Source organism: Colobus angolensis, unplaced genomic scaffold (assembly GCF_000951035.1).
Source record: "Colobus angolensis palliatus isolate OR3802 unplaced genomic scaffold, Cang.pa_1.0 Scaffold306, whole genome shotgun sequence".
Taxonomy (NCBI): domain Eukaryota; kingdom Metazoa; phylum Chordata; class Mammalia; order Primates; family Cercopithecidae; genus Colobus; species Colobus angolensis.
In genome coordinates this window covers 1,845,864-1,868,443 of record NW_012116333.1, presented here as the reverse complement: position 1 = coordinate 1,868,443, position 22,580 = coordinate 1,845,864, and the positions used below count along the sequence as shown (strand labels likewise).

Genomic DNA, 22,580 nt, shown 5'->3' with positions numbered 1-22,580 from the left:
AGCCCTGAGTCTGGGGATCCCTGTGCTCTTGGCTCTGAGCAAGGCTGCCTCACTTCATTTCAGTTTAGTCTGTGTGACTTGAGCACAAGTTCTGCACACAAAACTGTGCAAGGTCACTAATAGCACTTACAAAGCAGTACTATCCCTTCCTTCCTTTGAAATGGTGGAGGTGGAGATAGTACGTACAAGAGTTACTCAAGGCAGGGATGAGGGTGTGGGGAGGAAGCCAAACACTTCCATGCCACTCTGAGACAGCTGGAGGGCATAGCCACTCTGTGGCTGCAGCCTGGTTCAGAATGTGCCAGGGGTGGGGTCAGGCACCCCTTTCTTAAATGATCTTTCCTCTGTTGTCTCAAGACATTTTTCAAGTACCAGACAGGACAAAATGGTTTAGATGTAAGCCTCTCTACTTTGCCGCAGACCCCAGTGCTCTCTGTTGTCCCACCCAGGCTGCTGCTGCCTGCCCTGATGTCTGTAGATTCACTTGGTCAAGAGGAGTTCCTTCTATGCCTGCTATGCTTTTCAGCCATAGCACAGAACCATTTTATGCGTGGAGCATGCTCATGCGCTGAAGCAGTGGTCTCTCACTCAGGGAGGAAGAGAGGCCAACATTTGCTGAGGGCTCACTGTGTCCTGGGTTCTCAGCTGTCCCCATGAGGGGGTGCAATGCCCTTGGCTTTAAAGAGATGAAAATATCAAGGCTCCAAAACGTGCCCCAGGCCACCTGGATGTGGCTGGTCAAGCTATGTTTGAACCCACCTCTGACTAACTCCAAAATTCAGGTTCTTTTCTCTTCCCTCGGCTGTCTTCCAAGTGTCCAGAATGGACTGTCTGGAAAGCGTTCCGTTAGTACTTCTTGAATGTGGGACTACAGGTCTTTGAGTTTCTCCTAATAAAGTGATTTCTGATGAAAATCTGAGAACATCCTTCCTTCTTGTGCCCCCTCCTCCATGACTCGTCGGGCATCTTCAGAGCCTGGAAGTCTCTGGAAATCTGGAGTAGCAGGCACTGAAAGGATGTCACGGCCCCCTCCCTTTATTCAGAGAGCCTCTCCTTGCCAGCAACTTTCTGGGAAGGCACTGACAGTGGGGAGGATGGGGCTGTGTGGGGAGGGCCCTGCTAGTCTAGGGTAAATGAGGCTGTGGAGCCCCGGAAGAGGCCAGGGTCACCCAGCATCCTGCCCTGCCTCTGCTGTGAGGCCCCATTGTCCTGGCTAGAGGTCCCAGGCTGGCCCGCCCTCGACTTGAGCATTCATGAGCCTGACTCTGAGGCCCATTCCAAGTTAGTGCTATTTGTAGAATCTTCTTAAAATACCACAACAGTGTCATTCATGGAGTGTCTGCACAGCCATCGATGGCGGACGTCAGAACAAAGCTCCGCTGTGCCTGGCATCCCATTCTGGCCTCTGCTGGAGGTGTCTCCTCCACTTCACTGACTGGGGATATTGGTGTCCTCCCTGTCCTGGGTGCTCCAGACGAGGCCTCATGGGGTCCAGCAGAGACTCTGGTCCCCCACGCCAGCCAGTAGCACATCCTGTGCCAGGCTCGCCAGCTGAGTGCAGGATGGCTTGTTGCAGTCTGCAAGTGAGACTGCTGCCCTTCTCGTGGCTGTCCCCACACCCCCAGCTCTGACATCAGGCTTCAGCCCAGGGCCTGCTCAGCTACAGTTGGGTGTACTAACACAAGCAAAGAATAACAGGGGGGACCCAGGAGAAGAAAGCCTTTAGCATTCAGTTTCAAAGCCGCGGACATTCTCTGCCTTCCCCTGTGGGCAGACCTCAGTTTCCCGTTAGATAACAGTGATATCCTTGCCAACTGCATCTCTCTCCCCTGCCCCAGTGGTACCCACAGGGCATCCTTAGGAACGCTTGCTTCTGGCATGTTGATAGTTGTCACTGTTAGCTAGCAATGCATTTTGTGGTATCTGGGATAAGTGGAGCAGTTTGAGGGCTTTCCCAGCTTCTGGACCTGTCAGAGCCTTTGCTATGTGAATGTACCCTGCCCTGGGCAGTGCCTCCCATACAATTTACCCTCAGGCCCTTCCTCACACAGCTGCCTGACTGGGCAGCCTGCTCTGGCCTTCCCTGGCCCTGCAGGATGTGGGTGTGGCTACAGCTCCTGGCAGTGTGCCTATCCGTTCAAAGGGTTTGATGACTTCCCATTTCTTTGTCTTTTCCCATGGATACCTACCCATGAGTTGCATAGGCAGCCAGACATTCGTCCAAAAGGAGGTGACTTTGCTGATCCTGGCCCGTTCCTGAAGACAAGGGCCTGCAGTGGGCCTCATAGTGGATCTGGGAGTGGCTGATGGGACCCCCTCCCAGGTGGGAAAGGCTTAGCAGCTAGGACCTAGCAGCCCTCCCTGGGCAGCCATGCCAGCCGCACTGAAGTGGGGTTTTGAGTTTTCTAAAAGTATAGCCACTTGTTGTCAGCAGGTCCCCAACATGTCCCCAGTAACAGCTGGTCACGAGGCACACAGGGCCACTCCCTGAGCAGCGGTGAGGCTGCTACACCCAACTGTAGCAGGAAAAGTGACCTTTGATGAGGAAGCTCTGCCTGGGAGTGCAAATATGCCTGGGGTGAGGGCCGGGCCAGAGGTTGAAGTCCCACAGGTGGTTTTGGGATTCTCAAAGCATTACCATGTAAAGAACAAAACCCGCCTCAGTAAGCAGAGTGGCCACCCCAGCCTTTGAGCCCTGACAGTTGGAGTCTGACCATCCCAGTGGAAGGCAGGGATGGCCCTGAGAAGCAGGGGCCTCCAAGACAGGCGGGTCCACATGACTCAGCAGCTGCAGGGCTTCAGGCAAGGGACTTGGCATTTCTACGTTCAGATCCCCCCCACCCCCACCCCCCAGCATTTCCGAGCCTCAGTTGCCCAGGGTGTAATTACTGTGCCTTGCTGAGTGGGGGCTGTTACTGGTGGCATCCTATCCTTAAGTGAATTACAAAGTAAATGGGAGGTTTTGTGATTTCTGTAGCCTGTGACCACCCCCACTTGAGGTTGTGAGCTCCCCGAGTTCAGGATTGACTGCTTGTCATCCTGGTGTGCTCAGCACATGGATACATGGGTGGATGACTGTCCCATAAGGACGCGTGAAACTGCTCACAGGTGCCCCTTTGTGGGAGAGGACCCAGCACACAGAGGTCTGGGGCAGGAGGGAGACTGACTTTTCACTTTGTGTGCCTACACAGTTGTTTTTTTATGTTGATGTTGCTCACCCTTTCACCAAAAGGCTAACCTTTCTGAGTCCTGGAGTTTCCTATTTCTTCTCTTGCTGTCAGCCATCACCTCCTGATGTCAATGTGGCTGCCTCTGTCAGCTCTCCCTATCCTTTTTTAACTGCCTATTCTAATTCACTGCATATCATGAAGCAGTGAACTGCACTTGCTAGAAATGTATGCAAAGTAAGAGTCAGCAAGCCCCAAGTAAGGCCCTTGGAGGTCAGTCGTTTGGCTCATAGGAGACCTTCACCTGTTTGGCCTTTCCCAATCATTGTTTTGCATGTCCTTGGACTCTAGATGGATGAGGTTGACAGATGGGTGATTTGGAGATAAACCAGGTGTTACTGTGATGCTCTGTATGGAAGGGACAGGAGTCACCCTGGGTCTGGCAGCTTTTCTGGCTCTGCAAGTTCACATGAGGATGGCTAAGATGATGACGGCCGTTGGGAACAAGGTCATTTTTGAGCGAGTTTTCCAAAATTAGTGCTGAACCCTATCTCGCCGGGGGTCTGGTGGGGGGCGTGGGAGGCCCTGAGAGGCTGGAGGAGTTCGGGTTTTGCTGTCCAGCCCTGTGAGCTTTGCCAAGGGGAACAGCGCTGAACTAAGAGTCTAGCAGACAAAGCATAAAATCCTAGCTCTGGCCTTCTTGCTTGAGCAGTTTCCTTCTGCAGAAAATCGAAAAATAAGACCTTCCTGAAGGTTGTCTACGGGCTTGAATGTGAGAGCATCTAGGACCTCGTGTCACGTAACTCTAGGGAGCACCATGTTGCCTCCAGAGGGCACCATTGATTTAGACTGCAGTGAGAGTGGCTGCCTTGGTGGGGGGGGGGGGGGCACATGCACTTAGACTACCATGTGAATGGCTGCCTCCTGGTGTTGTGCTAGGGAATGATGCTGGATGACAGTGAACCTGTGAAACTTCTATCCTAGCACTAGCAAGAGTACTTCTTACATGTCTAGCTGCTTATACCTGGCCTCCAGGAAGGTGGCAGCTTATAAAAATAGTAGTCGTGCTACATCATGATGTTTAAATCAATAGACTGCATATGTGACAGTGATCCCATTAGATTATAGTATTGTATTTTCACGGTACCTTTTCTCTATGTTTAGATACGTGAATACTTCCCACCATGTTATTATTGCCTGCAGTATTCCACACAGTCTCATGCTGTGCAGGTTTGTAGTGTAGGAGCAATGAAGTTGTACCACAGAGCTTGGGTGTGCAGTACCTGCACTGTCTAGGTTTGTGTGAGCACACTCAGTAGGGTTTGCATAATGGCAAAATTGTTTAATAACACATTTCTCAGAATGTACCCCTGTCACTAAGTGGTGCCTGACTATATGTTGTTTTTATAAGAACCTAAAGAACTTGAGTGAAAAAGAGTGGGAAGGACATTAGCTGAGGCCCTGAGGTCCCACCCAGCTGCCGAGGAGGGCCCACTGCTGCCTGATCTTACAGGAGCCCCTTGTGAAGAGGGAAGGAGCATCAGTGAGAGATACATAGTGGCCAAATCAAATTAAGGAGGTTTCTCACATGCCCAGTATAGATTTTGTGGTTCAACAAATGTCTGTGTGACCATCCAGAGAGGGGGCAGAACTGGGGTATAGGGTATTGGGTGGGTAGAACAGGGGTGTGGAGAGCCACAGGCCCTGGCGGCCTCTGCCATTTGGCAAGCCACTTTCCCCTGGGCTGCAGCTTCTCCAACCAGCCCTTACAGGCTCCTTACGGGCCTTGGCTACATCTCCAACATGCCTCCACCAGGCAGCCTTGCTGGCCTACCCCTCTCTCCATCCCAGCCAGGAGAAGCGGTCTGAACACACCTCTGGGGAGGCAAAAATCCTCCCAGGGGATCCCCATCCACCCACCCTAGGTTTCCAGGAAGGAACTGGGAATGGCCAGCCAGGTCCTGCCCCAACCACAAGGAGGAATTCTAGAGCCCCCTCCAGCCTGGCTCTGGGAGGTTTTGTGATGCAGAATTGGGGATGGGGCTCAGTGGCCGACAGCCAGGAGACCAGGGTCAGGCGCACACGGGGCTCCTGCATCTGTGCTTTTGGAGCTGCTGGGCTTGATCTCATGGTTGGGATGGATTAGGGGAGTGGGATGAGAATGGGACGATGCCACCAGCATATTTTGTTTGATGCCTTACAGTTACAGACTGATTTTCATTTATTTATTATATTTAGTCTAAAATGTACAGTTTCCCAAGGTGGGCAGATCACCTGAAGTCAGGAGTTTGAGACCAGCCTGGCCAACATGGTGAAACCTCGTCTTTACTAAAAATTAGCTGGGCGTGGGGGCAGGCACCTGTAATCCCAGCTACTCAGGAGGCTGAGGCAGGAGAATCACTTGAATCCAGGAGGCGGAGGTTGCAGTGAGCCGACATTGTGCCACTGCATGCCAGCCTGGGCAATAGAGCAAGACTTTGTCTTTAAAAATAATAGTAATAATAAAATAAAATGTACAGTTTCTAGAGACAGAGGAAGCAGGGTGTGGTGGGACTTGGGTCACCCCCTCTCCCTGTCGCTTGCTTGGGGCCCTCTGCCTGTCTAGGCTCCACTCACACCCAGGTGCTTGAACCCCATGCTCTCAAATTTCCTCTCAATTCCTCACCAGGACTCTTCCCATCCCCTCTCTCAGCTTACCCCCAACTTATGAGCAAGTTCTGGTGAGTCTCAGATCCAGACAGGCACTGAGCCTGGGTGCCTGTTACCACCTGCATCCCAGCCAGTGTGGTCCCAGCCTCTGCTTCCCTCCCCTGGACACCTGCCAGAACCTCCTGTCTAAGCTCCTGACCCCCTCCTGCCCTCCTCAGCCCACGGAGCCCCACAGAAGAGCTCAGGACTTTTCCCACCTCGGGGCCTTTGCAATTCTCCTGCTCATCTGCCAATCGCCTCCCCTGTTCATCCTTTTGTGCCCAGACCAGATCTGTGTAAGAAAGCCAGCCCCTGCTGTTCCTGAGTTCTTAGCCAGAGGATCCCCTCCCCAGAGTGGCCTGTCCTGACCCACCCCATCTCTGTTGTCCTATCCATCTGAGCTCTCCCTGCCACCTTGGTTGGCTCCCTGTCCTTTGGCTGGTTCTCTAGGAAAGTGGGGACCTTGTCTCCCTTGTTCACCCACACACCCCCTCCAGCCCATCCCGTATGTCAAACACAGTGTCCTGCACACACCAGAGTCTTGGGAAGTACCTGTGGTCTCACTGGAAGAATCAGTCTCCCTGCCCTTCAGGTTTCCTGCATGGGTCCAGCCCTCTGGACAGGGAGGAGCTAAGACTCCAGGGATCACCCTTGGCCAGTGGATGACTGGAGCCAGGGGATCCCTCCTCCCCTTTTTGTCCCAGGACTGGCAGTCCTGACACACATTTCATGAGGCAAGATGTAGTCCCCAGGCCCCCAGGGCAGCAGGCAGCTTATCCAGCTTCCCTGTGGGGCTCTCCCTCCTTCCCATCTCTCCTTCCCCATCCCGCACTTCTCCCTGGGATAGCTTCCTGAACAATAACCTTTTCCTCAGGCTTTGATTTTAGGGAACCCAGGTTAAGACACACTGTTAGTTGGGGGAAAACGTTCTCAATAGCAACCCAAAGCAGAGAAAGGCACAGGCCAGCCAGAGTTCATATCTGCTCCCTTATTAGGCCACATTGCTCAGAGTTATTCATTTAGCCAATGTTGATGTGTCCACTCACAGCAGAGCACTCCAGCAGGAGTTAGGGGAGGTGCAGGCACCACTCATACCCCAAGAGGCACAGAAGGGGCACTGCAGGTGGGTGCCAGCAGGACTTGGGTTAAGGAGGGGACATCGATGCATATTGCAGTTCCATCACTGACCAGCCTGCTGGGCTTGGGAGGTTTACCCAGTGGCCTGGGCTTCTCCCAGCACCATGAGATGATAGGGAAGGACAGCATGATAATGGCCTGTACTTTCTAGAGTTACTGGGAGAGGAGCTTCGCGAGGCATATATGTGGTGTTAGCAGGGTGGTGGTGCCAGTGACGGCAGCAGCAGCAGCAGCAGGTGTGGGGCCTCGTTAATCTCTGAGACTGACATCGTTTGTACCAATGTAGAAATAAATACCCCTCCCTTCCACAGAGTCACTGGACAGGCTGACACTGGAAGCTGGCACTGAGTAGGTGCCTCATAAATGTTAGTTCCCTTTTTGTTCCTTAGAATAATGAGTTGACCATTCGTTATTCCCTCCAGGTCACTCAGCATCAGTTACATTTTTTTTTCAGTCTAACCACCAGGCCACCCATTCGTCCCCACAACCCCTCTCTTGAACATTTCAGAACATGGTCTTCATCTGACAGTTAACATATTCCATTTAACATGCTACTGTTTTAACTTATTTTCTTCTCCCTCCAAATATTTTGATGTCAGCACCGGCACCATGTTCATTGGTGTTTCCCAGTCTCAGCCATGCGTTCTTACTGCTGAGGCCTGGCCAAGTCTTGGCTTCTTCAAGGTCAGGGGACAAGGGGGCCTCATCCAGTCAGCCCCAGAGCCAGGCGAGCCCGAGCTGTGGGTGAAGGTAGCTGAGAGGACGCTGTTCTGAATTTATGGCCTCATCCCTGACCCCAGTAGGTCCCCAGGATCCTTCCTAGCATTGGCTGCTTCGAGTTTGTTGATGATGTTGGCTGACGCCTGTCTCCACTACCAGGCCACACTCTCTGAGAGGCAGAGACTCTTGCTTTTGTCACTGCTATGTCCCCAGTATATGGCACAGTGTCTGGCACATGGTAGACTATCAATAAATATTTATGGGAGGAACAATGGGATGTGGAAATTTGGGAGTGGGTGAGGGGGCAACAGTTGGGAGAGGTGAGGGAGAAGTAGGGATATTTGAGCTGGGTCTTGATGAATGAGTAGGAGTTTGCCAGGTGGCCAGGTGAGAAAGGCACCAGCATGTGCAAAGACCTGGAGGCATGAAGAATGTGGTGCTTCCTGGCAATACACAAGTGGGCAGGGCACCTGGAGTGTCCGGTGAGATGGAGAGAGCTGACTGGGGCTGGAAAGGTGCTCTTTGCTCATCACGCAGGAGCCCAGTGGGAAGCAGCAAACTGAGATGTGTCCTGAAGACAACAGAGTCAGGCCATGATGTAAGATTCTCACTGGAGAAGGGAAAGTTCTGACTGCACTGCAGAGGCCACCCATTGGCAGGGCCTGGGTATTCCCCAGCTGTTCCCACACTGTTCCACTTCTGCAATTGTCCCTGGGAGAAAAATCACAGGCCTCCTTCTCCCATGGGGTACTGCCCAGGGCAAGGTCACACCCAGATCCCCTAAAAGCCCCAGCATCCCCAGAATCACAAAGGAAGATTCTCAGGGAGAGGCTGGTTTTAAGAAATGAAACTCTGCTACGGTTATAAGCTAGCAAAAGGGGAACTTGGAGCTGAAACCATTTGGAGGACATTTGGGGCATTTTCCTAAATTGAAAGTACTCAAGACACAGGGCTGGCTTAACTTCTCCAGCACCAAACACGAGCTCCTGCCTCTCTCAACAATGAAAATAAGCACAATCTTCACTCAGGACAGTCATCTGTGCCTATGAGAATCCACATGCCAGCACTTCAGAGCCTCTCCTGAGAGGAAGCTGCTCCTCCCCTGCTCCTGAGCCCCTCCCTTCTCTTCTGGGAGCCAGTCTGGGGCCCAGTATCCAGCTCCTCCTTCCAGAAATAGGCATGCAGATCTGTGCACCTCTGAGTATGTATCATCCATTTATTTTTTCCACATAGTAATGGAGCGTCCCGTATCACTTCACACAGTTTCACCACCTTCTTTTCTTTTCTTTTTTTGATGCACATAATTTAATCAATACATTATTTATTTGATGAAGGGTTAAGTTGTTCCCAGTTATTTTTACTACCTTTTTATGCACATGTACAAATGTATCTGAAGAGTAAATTTCTAGGAATAGATTGCTGGGTCATTTAAAATTTTGATAGATCTCAAATCATTCTTCCAAAGAGATTGTCAAAATCAAAATCTACTTCTAGCAACAGCTCGAAGGTCTGCCCACTTTCCTCACCATCCCCATCAGGTGGGTGCCTTCAGCTGCAATCCCTCCCTTGAGATGCGGGTAAACCAGCTGAGAGCACCTCCCAAGGGGAGGCTGCAGGGGCCCTGCACTGGCCTCACCCACACACCTGGAACACGTGGTGTGAGAAGGCTTATTTCACCTGTCAATTTATATTAAATCTCATTTTCATTTGTTTTTTAAAATAGGTAACAAATAGTACAAATATGAGAAGGCAAAAGCCAGTCTCCTTGTATCCCTGCCTTCCAGTCACCCACCTTCATCCCCAAAAACGCTACTGTTCTCTTTCTCTGTCCAGAGATACTTTGTACATATTCAAACAAATCTGGGTATAAAGTATGCCCTCATTTTTTAAGACCTGCAAAACATCCCATTTTATGGATATGTAGCTGGCCCCTCTCCTTCTGCCATTTGTCTTTTCACTTTCTTTTCTTTGCCATGCAACTATTTTTAACTTTTATGTAGTTACATTTTCTTTTGTGGCCTCCTGTTTTGAGTCATACTTAGAAAGGCCTTCTCCAAAATTTTATACAAAATTTCTCCCATGGTTGAGCCTGGCACTTTTATAGTTTCATTTTTCATCTTTAAATCTTTTTTTTTCTTTTGAGATGGAGTCTCACTGTGTCACCCAGGATGGAGTGCAGTGGCGCGGTCTTGGCTCACTGCAACCTGCACCTCCTGAGTTCAAAGAATTCTCCTGCCTCAGCCTCCCGAGTAGCTGGGACTACAGGGGCGGTCCGCCACGCCCAGCTAATTTTTGTATTTTTAGTAAAGACAGGGTTTTTTCACCATGTTAGCCAGGCTGGTCTCAAACTCCTGGCCTCAGGTGATCCACCCGCCTCGGCCTCCCAAAGTGCTGGGATTATAGGTGTGAACCACCGCTCCTGGCCTTAATCTTTAATCTATTGTGTATTTTTATTTGGTTGTAAGGTGTGACATAAGGGTTCAACTTGATTTTTCCTCACATGGCTCTCCCATGTGAGGAAATACTATGGGATATACTATCCCATGTATTAGAGAATCCATCCTGTCCTCACCCCCTTGAAAGAGTTCCTTAAACATTCCAAACTCCCATATGTGTGTGAGTCTTTCTCTGGTCATGCCACCCAGTGCTATGCTGTTTTAATTACTGGGTAACTCTACTCAGGTTTGTGTTGTTGTTTTTGTTTTGTTTTGAGATAGAGTCTTGCTTTGTTGCCCAGTTTGGAGTTCAGCTCACAGCTCATTTCAGCTTCCTGCTCTGCTGAGCTCCAGTTACTCTCCTACCTCAGCCTCCTGCATAGCTGGGATTATAGGTGTGCGCCACCACACTTGGCTAATTTTTTTATTATTATTTTCTATAATAATATAGAAATATATAATATAGAGGTGGGGTCTTGCTATGTTGCCCAGACTGGTCTGGAACTCCTGCCCTCAAACAATCTTCCAACTTTGGCCTCTTAAAGTATTAGGATTACAGGTGTGAGCCACCATGCCCAGCCTCTGTACTGTCTTTTAATAATTGGTTGGGCTGGTCGAAGTTCACTATGTTTTCTTTCAAAAGTGCACTTGCTATTTTTACTTATGAACCTTAAGAATCACCTTACCTCATTTAAAAAGAAATACTATTCATATTGTGTTAAATTAATAGACCAAGGTGGAGAGAATTGGCATCTCTGTTATGCTGCTGGCATCCCTATTTTCCTACTTATATACATAGCATGCGTTTCTGTTTCTCCTAATTTACAAATAGGTTGTTCTTTTTATATATTAATTTTGCACCCAGCTGATTTACTGCATTCTTTTATTGATTATGATGGGTTTTCAGTTCATTGACTTAGAACTTCCACACATATAAACAAGTACCCTGAAAAATAATTTAACAGGAGGAGTAATAACAGCTCACCCTCTTCTCCAGCTTTCATAGCTTTCCATTCTTTCTCTTGTCTGGTTGGTGAACCCTTCCAGGGAGATGCTCTATACCAGGGGCTTCAGTGGATGTGCCTGTATTTTTCCTGGCTTTGATGGGAATGCTGCCATTGTCTCTCCACTGAATGCAGTGTTGGCTTTGAGTATATTCAGGTGAAGATCCACCTGTTCTCATTTAACGAAGAATATTTATCAAAATGGATGTTCCGTTTGTCAAGTGTCTTTTCCAATTTCCCCTTAGACTGCTGGGATGCAGGCCGCCAGTGTGCACCAGCAAGCCAGGGAGGCCTGCCCATGCCTGGCAGCTTGGGGAGGAGGTGGTGCAGCTATGTGGGCGGCCTGTGGCTCTCACGCTGTCTGTACCATCCTGCTTCCAGCTGCAGGAAACGGGCAAGCCCATGTAACCTGCCAAAATCAAAGGAGCTATGTTATTCTTACAGACCAAGAAACCCAGAGGGAGAGGTAGGCGGCTCCGCGGTAGTGACTCAGGGCCTCAGCAACGTCAACAAGGACATGGCCTCCCTCTGCCCCTTCACCCTCCTTGGTCTATTGGCTCTGCTCGCTGGCCAGAGTGGCTGCAAGATGACCACCAAGTGACCAACAGGCAGGACACGCCCCTCCCATGGAGAGGGGGTCTCTTGGTGGAGTCCTTCTTAGACAGGAGGGAGCCTTTCTCAGATGTCCCTCCAAGAAGTTCCCCTTGGGCCTCAGTGGCTGCATCTCTAGTCTTAGGGCAGCCTGTGAAATAGATCTGTTTTTCATTTCCTTCCAGATCTTCTTTAATGAGTGATAGGTATGCACCTCTCTCAATGGCTGCCCGTCATTCCATCACCTTTGTGTATCCTGGTGTCCCATTCCCCTGCTTTGGTCATGATGTTGCTTCTGGTATTGGATTGGCTTTTGTCATTGCCTGCTTGTTTGGGCATTTTGGGTTCTGAAATGTTGAGTATGGACTCTGTGGCTGCTGCCCTTCTTAGGCCAGCTAGAATTGCACTTTTGGCTCTAGCGCATCAAGATGTGCTATTGTGTGCAGAGCTGGTATGAGAACTCCACAAAGGATAGGGCAGGGGGCCAAGTCGAGGGAGGCTGCAGTGGGGCCACTGCTTGGGGATGCAGAGGGCTCTAAATCCTTGTGCTGGGACTGGTGGGGAGTGTTGGGGTGGCTTCCTCTACATGTGGGGGACTTCACTTCACTGACTCCTGGCTTGGGCAAGGGGCCAGAAGGGCCATGATGTGGAGCACCTGGAGGCTCTGAGAACCAACAGGTGCCCAGTGCATTTTTGTTCAGGGGCCTTCATTGTTCGCCAGCGCACCCCAAGGAGGAGAGGGATTCACCAGGTTTCTAGGTGCCCCGGTGCAGCTATGCAGTGTGGCTGGTGTGGTCCTTGCAGGGGTGGGAGGCTGGGTAATGGGGGACTTTTCTGGGCCCTGTCCTGCTCGGGCCAGCTTTCTCCTTTCACCACAGGATCCCATCTTCCTTCTCAGAAAATAGAGCGTGTGGGCTCGTGATGACAGGCCGAGGTAGATGTTACCTGCAGGGAGCCTTATGAAAGGTGGGGACTGGCCCTAGGCGCTGCATCCTCTTTCTCTGGAGTGCACACACAGCAACTCTAAGGGATAGATAGAGGCGGAGCCCTAGAGGAACCATGGAAACCTGAAGTTTCTGCTGCTCTCAGCCTGTCACCTCACCTCCTGATAGTCTGCCCTTCATCTCTTCAGCCCCACTGGGAGGATCCCAGGATGGCCACGTTCTCTTATCCCATGACAGACAACAACAGAGTCAGGGCCCAGGGCCCACTGCAGTGCTGCCCTGGGGGATGGAGCACAGTGGGAGGGGTCCGTTTACTGAGCCCCTGGGCCTTGCAGTTGCTGTGGGTGGCAGGAGCTGCACCTGGGACTGAGGTATTGTGGCCAAGGGGGACCTGGCAGGAGAGGCAGGCGGATGGCGAGACCCCAGGTTTCCTTGGCTTTGTTCCTGTGTCCCCAGTAGTGCCCTGCCTCTTCTTTCCAGACCTGTTTTCCTGGAGGGGCTCCTTCCTCCCCGGCTTGCTCAGCTTGTACTGCAGCACATTGTGAGGCCTCAGACAGCTGACCCCTTTACACAGCATCTGCTGTCCACCAGCACTCCCTCTTCAACATCCTATTCCCTCCTTCCCCTCTGCCTTCTGCGTCTCCTTTTCTCTCTGCATTTATGGCAATAAAAATACTTTCTGGAAACAGAAGTGAGTCGTTGGCCTCCTCCTATCCCTGGCTGAGCGGTGCCGACAGGGAGGCTGGCAGCAGAAAGCCCAGCTGCCTTGGAGAACCCCACCTACTTTTCACCCATGCCAAGGAGACAAAGCTGTGGCCCAAGGCCTACCCTGAGGAGACAAGGTCAGGATCCTGCTCTCCTTCAGGAGTGGGCTTTGCTTCTGCAGCTGAGCAAGCACGTCTTGCCGTTCTGATAATTTTTCCGTGGGAGGCCCTAGCCCTGTATGTACAGGTAGCAGATTGTCCAGGTCCCATGATCACCCCCCAAGGGCAGGTGGGAGGTGTCAACCCCCTAGGAGGTCAGCAGCATGCAGTTTCTCCTGACCAGCCATGGGCAGTTGGGAGAGTCAGTGCCAGGGCCCACTGCAGTGCTGTCCTGGGGGATGGAGCAGTGGGCCCTGGGCCCCCATGCACAGAGCCCCAAGGAATCTGGTGCACCCAGTTCACTCTGAGGACCTGAGAAAGCTGAGTGTGAATAGCTCACAGTCCAGTGGCAGATGGGGCACCTTGGTTCCTACCCTCCATTCCCCAGGGGGGTACTACACAGCACCTCCACAACCAGGTTTGTGAACTCCTTAGGGCAGGATGCAGCCCCACTCCATTACTGCACTGAACTAGGAGGGGGACTCCATCAAGTAGCAACCGGCACACAGCAGTACAGACTTCCTTATCTAGTGTGACCGGCTGTCTTCCTGCAGATACTCTGGCAGGCACTAGGCGATTGTTCAGCAGGCACCTGGAGACAAGGATTAGGTGAGACCCTAGAGAAGGAGGTCCCAGCAGCTAAGGTGAAGAGAGCAGCCAGAACAGACAGCCCTGGAGGCAGCAGCTCTGGGCTGGGAATTCTTGCCCTTCCAGTTCTTACCTATGTGACTGTGAGCAACAAAGTCCATCTCTCCGACCTCAGTTTCTTTATCTGTAAAATGAGAATCATGACACCTATCTCACAAGCTATGGAGAGGATAAAATGCCATAGTCTATGTGATTGCATGTATATGGCACACGGCTGGTGCATAGTAGGCTGCTGTTGTTATTTAATGTTCTTACCGTCCCCATCATTATCGGTACAGGAAGAGATGTGAGGATTGTATATCCTCATACCACCACAGACCCACTGTCCAGGCCTCTGAAGGCAGCAGACCACAAGGAGGATGGTTGTGCTTCAGGCTGTGTTTTGACAAAATGGGGATTGCATACATCACCTTTGCTGCATCATAGATTACCCCCCAAACCTAGTGGTTTAAAACAGAAACATTTATTGTCTCACAGCTCTGTGGGTTGGGAATCTGGGTGTGGCTTGCCTGCATCCTGTAGCTTAGGGGCTCTCAAAGGCTCATCCTGGTGTTAGCTGCAACTGTGGCCTCATCTGAAGGCTTGACTGACGGGAGATCCACTTCAAGCTGAATCACACAGCTATTTGTAAGGGACAGTCCCTTGAGGGCTGCTGGACAGACCACCACGGTCCCTTGCTGGCTGTTGCTAGAGACTTCTCTGTTTCTCACCATATGGGCCTCCACCTCGGGCAGCTCCCAACAAGGCAGCCTGCCTCATCACAGCCAGCAAGCCAGAGAACAAGGGAGAGAATGTGAGACGGAAGCCACTGTCTCTTTGTGACCTAATCTCAGAAGTGACATCCTGTCAATTTTTGCCACATTCTGTTCATTAAAAGCAAGTTACTAGGTCCAGCCCACCTTCATGAGGAGTAATTACACAAGAGTCTGACTACCAGGAGGCAGGTCCACTGGGGGCCATTGCAGAGGCTGCCTACCAAGGGATGAAGCCAGGAACACCCACTCTGCAGCCAGACTGCCTGGAGCATTCAGATCCTCAGCTATTAAGAGTGGGCTGTGAGGGCCCAGTGCTTTAGGACACCAGTTGGCAACTAATTTCCCTTGGGTGACCAGGGGCAGTTGGGAAGATACACCTTACTAGTCATGTGACCTTGGACGAACTATTCAACCTTCTGTAGCCTCTGTGTTCTCATCTGTCAATCGGGTATCATCATTGTAACACCATATCAGGTGGTTGTGAGGACGTCGAGATAAAACATGCAAAGCTGTTAGGATGGTGCCCAGCAATATGGTGAACACTCAATCAAAGCTGGATATTTTAATTAAGAGAGATTGCCTGTTACCTCCCAGAGCCCCCCACATCCCCTACAGTGGCTGCTGCCATTCACTGAACCCCAACCCTTTTCCAGACACTAGACTAGTCCCTGGGACACCAGGAAGAACAGTCATACATTCCATCATAAGTCATACATTCCTTTCACAGAGACAGGCAGCAAACACGTATGCAGACAAACAAGCTGCTTTCCAATCAGGATAAGTCCTATAGAGAAAGCCATGTAAGACTAATTAGGTGGGAGGGGGCAGCTCCTTGACAAAGGCTGTCACCCAGGGAAGGATTCTGTAATGTACATTTGAGCTGAGGCTGGAAAATAAGAGGGAGTCAGCCATGCAAGGAGGTGGGAGGGCATTTGGAGCACCCGAGAGAATGCAAAGTTTCTGGTGGGAAGAAGGTGAATTTGAGGGAGAGAGGGTGCTGGAGTGAATGATAGCAGGACATGGGCCAGGGGGAGGAGAGGTGGTCTGAGGGACCTGGAGGCCCACAGTCACATCAGAGTTAGGTTTTATTCCAAGAACAGTAGGCCCTCTGAAGGGTTTCCAGCAGTTGTGATTTGCCCTTAAGAGGCTGCTTCTTGTTGGAGAGGTGGATAGATGGGTGGGTGGATGGATGGATGGATGGATGGATGGATGGATGGATGGATGGATGGATGGGTAGACGAATGAGCAGACGGATAGATGGGCAGATGAACAGGTGGACAGATGGATGGAGAAATTGGGGAGATGGGCAGATGAACAGGTGGCTTCGGCACAGGCACAGCCCCTTGCTCTGTACTTGCTGAGCAGAGTTTGGTGCCCATTGCCTGCCTCTGCCCTCCAGGACTGCCTGAGTATGGGCTCCTGACACCACATCCTGGGAGGAGTGAATATTGCTGGAGGAGAGGAGACCAGGCTGAGTGAGGGAGCTGCTTCCTGCTCCCTTTGTTCCAGACGCAAGGGAGACACCACAAGGGTGGCAGCTGACTTGGTGCACAGAATCCACAACAGCTGAATTCAAATCCTGGCTGTACCATTTCCCAGCGTGATGGCCCTGGGCCACTGAAAGCTCGCGGAGCGTCAGCTTTTCTGTCTTTGACACAGACCACGTGCCTACCTTAGAGGGTACGGGGGCGCTTACCAAGTACCATGTGCAGGTGAGGTGCCCAGCCCCTGGCTTCTTGGTCTCATTTCATCTTCACCACAGTCCCGGGAGGTGGGTTTAGTTATTGGCCTTGTTTTGCTGATGAGAAAATGGAAACAGAAAGATTAAGTAGCTCAAGACCATGTGGCAACTAAGCACTTATATCAGGCTTCTCCCATGCATTCACTACCTGGTGAGTGGGTCCACCTGGAGAGGAGAACCCTGAGGCATAGAGCTGGTGGCACTGAGCTGGGGTTCCCAGATGCCAGATAAATAGGATGCCCCCCACCCCCAGGGAGTCAAGAACACAGTTGGACAAGCGCATGGGGCGGCAGGCACAGATGCGGATGCAGAACAACCACACTGACCTTCCACTGGCGGGAATCCCAGCAGGTCCTCCTTGCCCCGCCCCAGACAGTCCCAGCCTTCAGGCACTGATAAATGCAGAAGTTCCCCAGGAGAGACAAAAGGCCTCAGCCTGGTGCCCACAGGCAGAGTGCACAGGCAGTCGAGTGGCCACAGTCCTGCAGTGGAGGAGTGCCTCGTGCACCTGGTGGTTTTCTGGACCCCAACAGGTGCATCTGGCCACTGTTCCTCCCACTGCAGGCCCCGCTGCTCCACACCATGCCCTTCTGGCCCATCAGGCATCTGAAGAGGAGCGGGTGTCTGCCCAGGGGTAAGTGGATAGCTGGAGTCACTGGGAGGCTGCGAGGACCAGGCTAGGAGACTGGGGAGGGCGATTAACCCTTGAAAGGGAAGTGGGGTTTGGTGGCCGCAACCAGCTAAAGAGAACTGAAAGACATGAATGAAGACTGGGAGGACAGCAGGGAGGTTCAGCCTGGTACACTGGGGATCCTGTGCAGGAGCCTCCAGCTGGCTCATTGCCCAGGACTGACACCACACACACAGGCAGGTCTCAGGATGCCTGAGAGTGTGCTTGGCAAAATAATAGCCCACCAAAGGCAACATACACCACCAGCCCCAGTCCACACTCTCCCTCACTGTAGCCACCAGCCACATGTGGCTGCTAAGCACATGAAATTTGGCTAGTCCAAATTGAGATGTGCTGTTAGTGCTAAATATGTGTTAGTGCCTTAAAGATTTTTAAGACTTCGTACAAATATATGTATAATATCTCAATAATTTTAACTGACATGTTGAAATGAATGCTACTATTGTAGATATATTGGAATAAACAAAATATTAGGTTGGTGCAAGAGTAATTGCTGTTTTTGCCATTGAAAGTAATTTATTTTTGGCTGAGTGCGGTGGCCTGTAATCCCAGCACTTTGGGAGTTGAGGTGCGTGGATCACCTGAGGTCAGGAGTTTGAGACCAGCCTGGTCAACATGATGAAACCCCTTCTCTACTAAAAATACAAAATTTAGCTGGGTGTGGTGGTGGGTACCCATAATCCCAGCTACTCAGGAGGCTGAGACAGGAGAATCACTTGAACCTGGGAAGCAGAGGTTGCAGTGAGCCAAGATTGTGCCACTACACTCCAGTTGGGGCAAAAAGAGTGAAACTCCATCTTGAAAATAAAAAGAAAGGAATTTATTTATATATATATATATTAAAGATAAATACAGCTGTTCCTTTTTACTTTTTTAGTGTAGCTGCTAAAACATTCGAAGTTGCACGTGTAGCTCACATTATATCTCTGTAGGATCACACTGTTCTAGACGGCTGCATCTAGACACTTGGCCTTCACCCCTGACACCCAGCTTCTAGGGCCCTCCGAGGGTTTCTATACTCTAGACAGCCAGGAGAGTGACGGTGGGCCCCGTGACAAATCATACATTGCTGCTGCCACTTTTAAATGGTGATTTAAAAAATATTTTTCAATAAACCTTGGTAAAGAGGGGTTAAGGCAGATATAAAATTTGATCAATTACATCAGAATGACAACTTTTTCACCTGAACATCATGGAATAAGTCCCAGGGGTTATAGCGGCTTACAAAATGCTTTCACACATGTTGGTTACTCTTTTTTCTTTTTCTTGTGAAAATGTTTATATGGAAAAGTTGAAAGCCAGTTCTTGTCGTGGGACCCCTGCATTTTGGAGCCTCCCCCTCTCCCTGGGTCTCAAAAGGAAATCCTTAAGTTCAGGAGCTCAGAGGGGAGAAGGCCTGGCTGGAATCACAAAGGGCTGGTCACCTGGGGCTGGTGCCCTTGAACAAGCCATGGGCAGAAGCAGTGAGAAAAGTGGGGTCGGAATAGGAGCCAGACTTCCTGGGGTCATAGTTACCTGGTACATACACACACACAGCTCATAGTTAGAGCTTGGGCTGTTTCTAAACATTTCTGGGCTAGTTTCCTCTCTTTAAAATGGGAATAGTGATATCGCTTCCCTCAGGATCCCACAAGTGTTCACACTACTCACACTCATCAATCTGTAAGTGTCACGCCCGCCTTTCGCAAGGTTTTCACGTGTGCCAGTCTCCTTTGTTCTGCCTCTGCCACCCTCACTAACCTCCCATTCATCTCAGGCTCAGTGCATGTCCTCTCCATGCCAGGCTCTGCTGGCTGTGCTGGAGTTGTCTATAAAACAGACAGAGTCGGGGTGGGCCAACGAGAAACATTATGAATAAGCATGTCATGTAAACACATAAAATACATACAGAGTGTATTGATTGCACTCAGTGCTATGGAAAAATTCAGGCCAGGAAGGAGCATGGGGTGTGGTGGGTGATGCATAGTGAGGCTTAAATAGGGTGGTCAGAAGAAGATGTTACCTTCCCCAAGAAGGTAACATCAGAGGAAAGACCTGAAGGGGGTCAGTGCTGGAAGGACAGCTTTCTGAGCTACAGCAGGAGCAAGGGAACAGCAGGTGCAAAAACCGTGAAGCAGGAGCATGCCGGGTGTGCTTGAGAACTGGCAAAAGCAAAGGGAAGGGGAGCCAGAGATGACCTCACAGGAGTAGGGGTCAGGGGCCTTCAGGCTCACTGCGAGGCCTTTGCTGAGATGGTCCTGCTGGGGGATGTTGAACAGGGGTTGGGGAGCTGGTTCAGGCCTCTACTAGGTCTCCGTGGCTGCTCAACTGAGAATAGACTGTCAGGGTGAGGGAAGGAGCCGGGAGTCTGTGCAGCAGTCTAGTTGAGGAGTGATGGTGGCCCAGACCAGTTGAGCAGTGAGAAGTGACCAGATTGCAGCTATGTTCTAAAGGAGAAGCTAATAGAATTTACTGAGAGGAATGGATAGGAGAGGTGAGAGAGAGTAGAGCAAGGATGTGTCTGGTTTCAACTTGAGTAACCAGAAAATGAAGTTGCCCTCACCCAAAAGGGGAAGGTGTAGGCAGATGGGAGGTGGACTTCCCACAGGTCTGGAGGTCAGGGGGTGAATCTGGATGTCATCAGCACGAGGACAGCATTTAAAGCCTGAGAACGGATGGCTCCACCAGGGAGACTGGGGTCAGTGTAAAGGTGAGAGAGAGGAAGACTCCAGGGGGCTCCCAACTTCCTGCCTTGGGCACCTAGTTGTGGCCACCGAAGTGGGAACACAGGAGGAGCTAGTTTGATAGATGAGGCACTTAGAATTTTTGGACATGCCACATTGTGCCTATGGGAAGTCACAGGACGATAGAATTGTAAGTCATTAGATTCACAGGCAATAGAGATCTGACTGTTCTGTATCAGTGTTTCTTAACCAGGGCATTTGGCCCCCAAGGGGCACTTGGCAATGTGTGGAGACACTGTTGGCTGTCACAGCCCGGGAGGGAGGGAGTGGGCAGAGGCCAGGGATGCTGCTGCCCATCCTGCTATGCACAGGACAGGCCCCCACACCCCACAAAAAATAATCTCACCCAGCATGTCAGTAGTGCTGAGGCTGAGAAGTCCCCCTCTATCCTGTATTTAATTATGATAATAAAAGGGAACACTTAGAGAGTGCTTGCTAGCTCCCAGGGGCTAAGCTAAGGGGCTGTCCCATTTCATTCTCCTGATGAGATGGGTGCCTTTGGTTTCATCCCCCTACAGGTGCATGAGTCTGACAGTTGGGGAAATTAAGTCACTGTGTTCCATATTGAGGGAGCTGAGGTTTGACCCACAGAAGTTGGACCCTAAGCACTGTTTAAGAGAGCCTCAGCGCCGGGCACAGTGGCTTAGGCCTGTAATCCCAGCACTTTGGGAGGCCTAGGCAGGTGGATCACGAGGTCAGGAGATCCAGACCATCCTGGCTAACACGGTAAAACCCCATGTCTACTAAAAATACAAAAAATTAGCCGGGCGTGGTGGCGGGCGCCTATAGTCCCAATTACTTGGGAGGCTGAGGCAGGAGAATGGTGTGAACCCGGGAGGCGGAGCTTGCAGTGAGCCAGGATCACGCCACTGCACTCCAGCCTGGGCTACAGTGCGAGACTCTGTCTCAAAAAAAAAAAAAAAAAGAGAGAGAGAGAGCCTCAAAAGTCTGCCATGTGTAATGGGATGGGGTGGAAACAGTGGCCACACAGACAGTTAAAGGGAAAAACCAGGAACTGTGATAATAGACCTTCATCTTTCATAATAAATTTATTCCTAAAATATTTGCCAGTGTAATTCTTATTCATTTAAGTAAAGCTATTACTAATGTTTCCTAAGTTACAGAGAAGAAGGTCAGTATAAACCATGGAACACTGTAGAAAGTCCAGAAGTTTGTTGTAATCCCTCATTTCATCTTCCTCGCACTCCCCTTCATTGCCATAGGGAGATTTTATATTAAGAAAACAGAATGAGTTTATGGGCGAACAAACCTGTTTGAATCCCAGCACCTCCACTTGCCAGTTCATGAGCAAAGTGCTTAACTTCTCTGAGCCTCGGTTTTTCCACTTGTCAAATGGGATCATCAATGCTCCTTCCTAGGGCATCTATGAAGACTGCCTGGGACTGTGCCTGTTAAGCACCTTGCAGGGTGTTTATCATATAGAGTAGGCCCTTAGGCATGGTAATAGGCTTTTCACTTCTGGACAAGATAAAGTATCAGGGACCTATTTACCCTCCCTCCTGAAACAACCAAAAAAAAGAAAGAAAAGAAAAGGACAAAATATTTGAAACAATGCTTTTAAGATACTGGACGTTAGGGAAGGACTGTGACCCCCAAGAGACGGGAAACAAGGTGATTCCCTACATGTGCCCCAGCTGACTGCCTGGAGAAAGTTTGCAGGCTGTATGCAGGAAGGGGAGACACAGGTGGAGCCCACTGGACTCCATGAGTTGAAGAGACAGAGCTTAAAGTCCAGAGAGACTAAAACATCTAGATCCTGCGGGGTAGCTGCTGAGGAGGAAAGAGCTGCACAGAGAGGAAAATGCCTTGAGAACTGAGCTGTGCACTCATCACCATATGCATGTGAGGAAAACTACCCCAGGTTGAGCAAAGAACTACCAGAAAGGATCAGAGGCAACAGTGCCCACACTAATACCAGGCAAAACATGGCACCTGTTCCCGCCTGCAAGACTGCAAAACCTAACGGCTTGTGGGGCGTAGGAAAGAATACACAGAAAGATTTTCCCTCAGTAGTGGGGAATAATTAGCTCTGTACTGAGCACTCTGGATCCACCTAACAAATCTTAGAGGCAAAATCTGTAAGGATCAAACTCTTTCCAAGAATCTAAGTTCATACCAGAAAAAGACTGAAGAATGTTTACGGAAACACAGAAACATTCATCACCCACCCATTTAAAAATCACAGTATCTGGCAACTAATTAGAAATATCAGGAATGCAAAAAAGCAGGAAAATATAGCTCATAATGAGGAGAAAAATAAAAAGCAATCAATTGAGACAAACCCAGAAATGACACAGATTTTAAAATTAGCAAGGACATTAAAACAGTTTTTCTATGCTCATGGATAGGAAGAATCAATATCATAAAAATGGCCATACTTATGGTAATTTATAGATTCAATGCCATCCCCATTAAGCTACCAATGACTTTCTTCACAGAATTGGAAAAAACT

At 50.3% G+C, this 22,580-nt stretch overlaps 1 protein-coding gene across 4 annotated transcripts in view; it reads left to right on the top strand.

Moving 5' to 3' along the window:
• ARHGAP22 (Rho GTPase activating protein 22) overlaps positions 1-22,580 on the top strand; it is a 215,530-nt gene that overhangs the window by 149,369 nt on the left and 43,581 nt on the right. Inside the window, exon 1 of one of the 4 annotated variants that reach the window (XM_011950355.1) lies at positions 17,123-17,327. The exons of the other annotated variants lie outside the window; for them this stretch is intronic. Coding sequence (XP_011805745.1) covers positions 17,276-17,327 — 52 coding nt within the window. The 5' untranslated portion in view covers positions 17,123-17,275. Of the gene's footprint in view, positions 1-17,122; positions 17,328-22,580 lie in introns of those variants that run through there. 4 annotated transcript variants of the gene reach the window in all.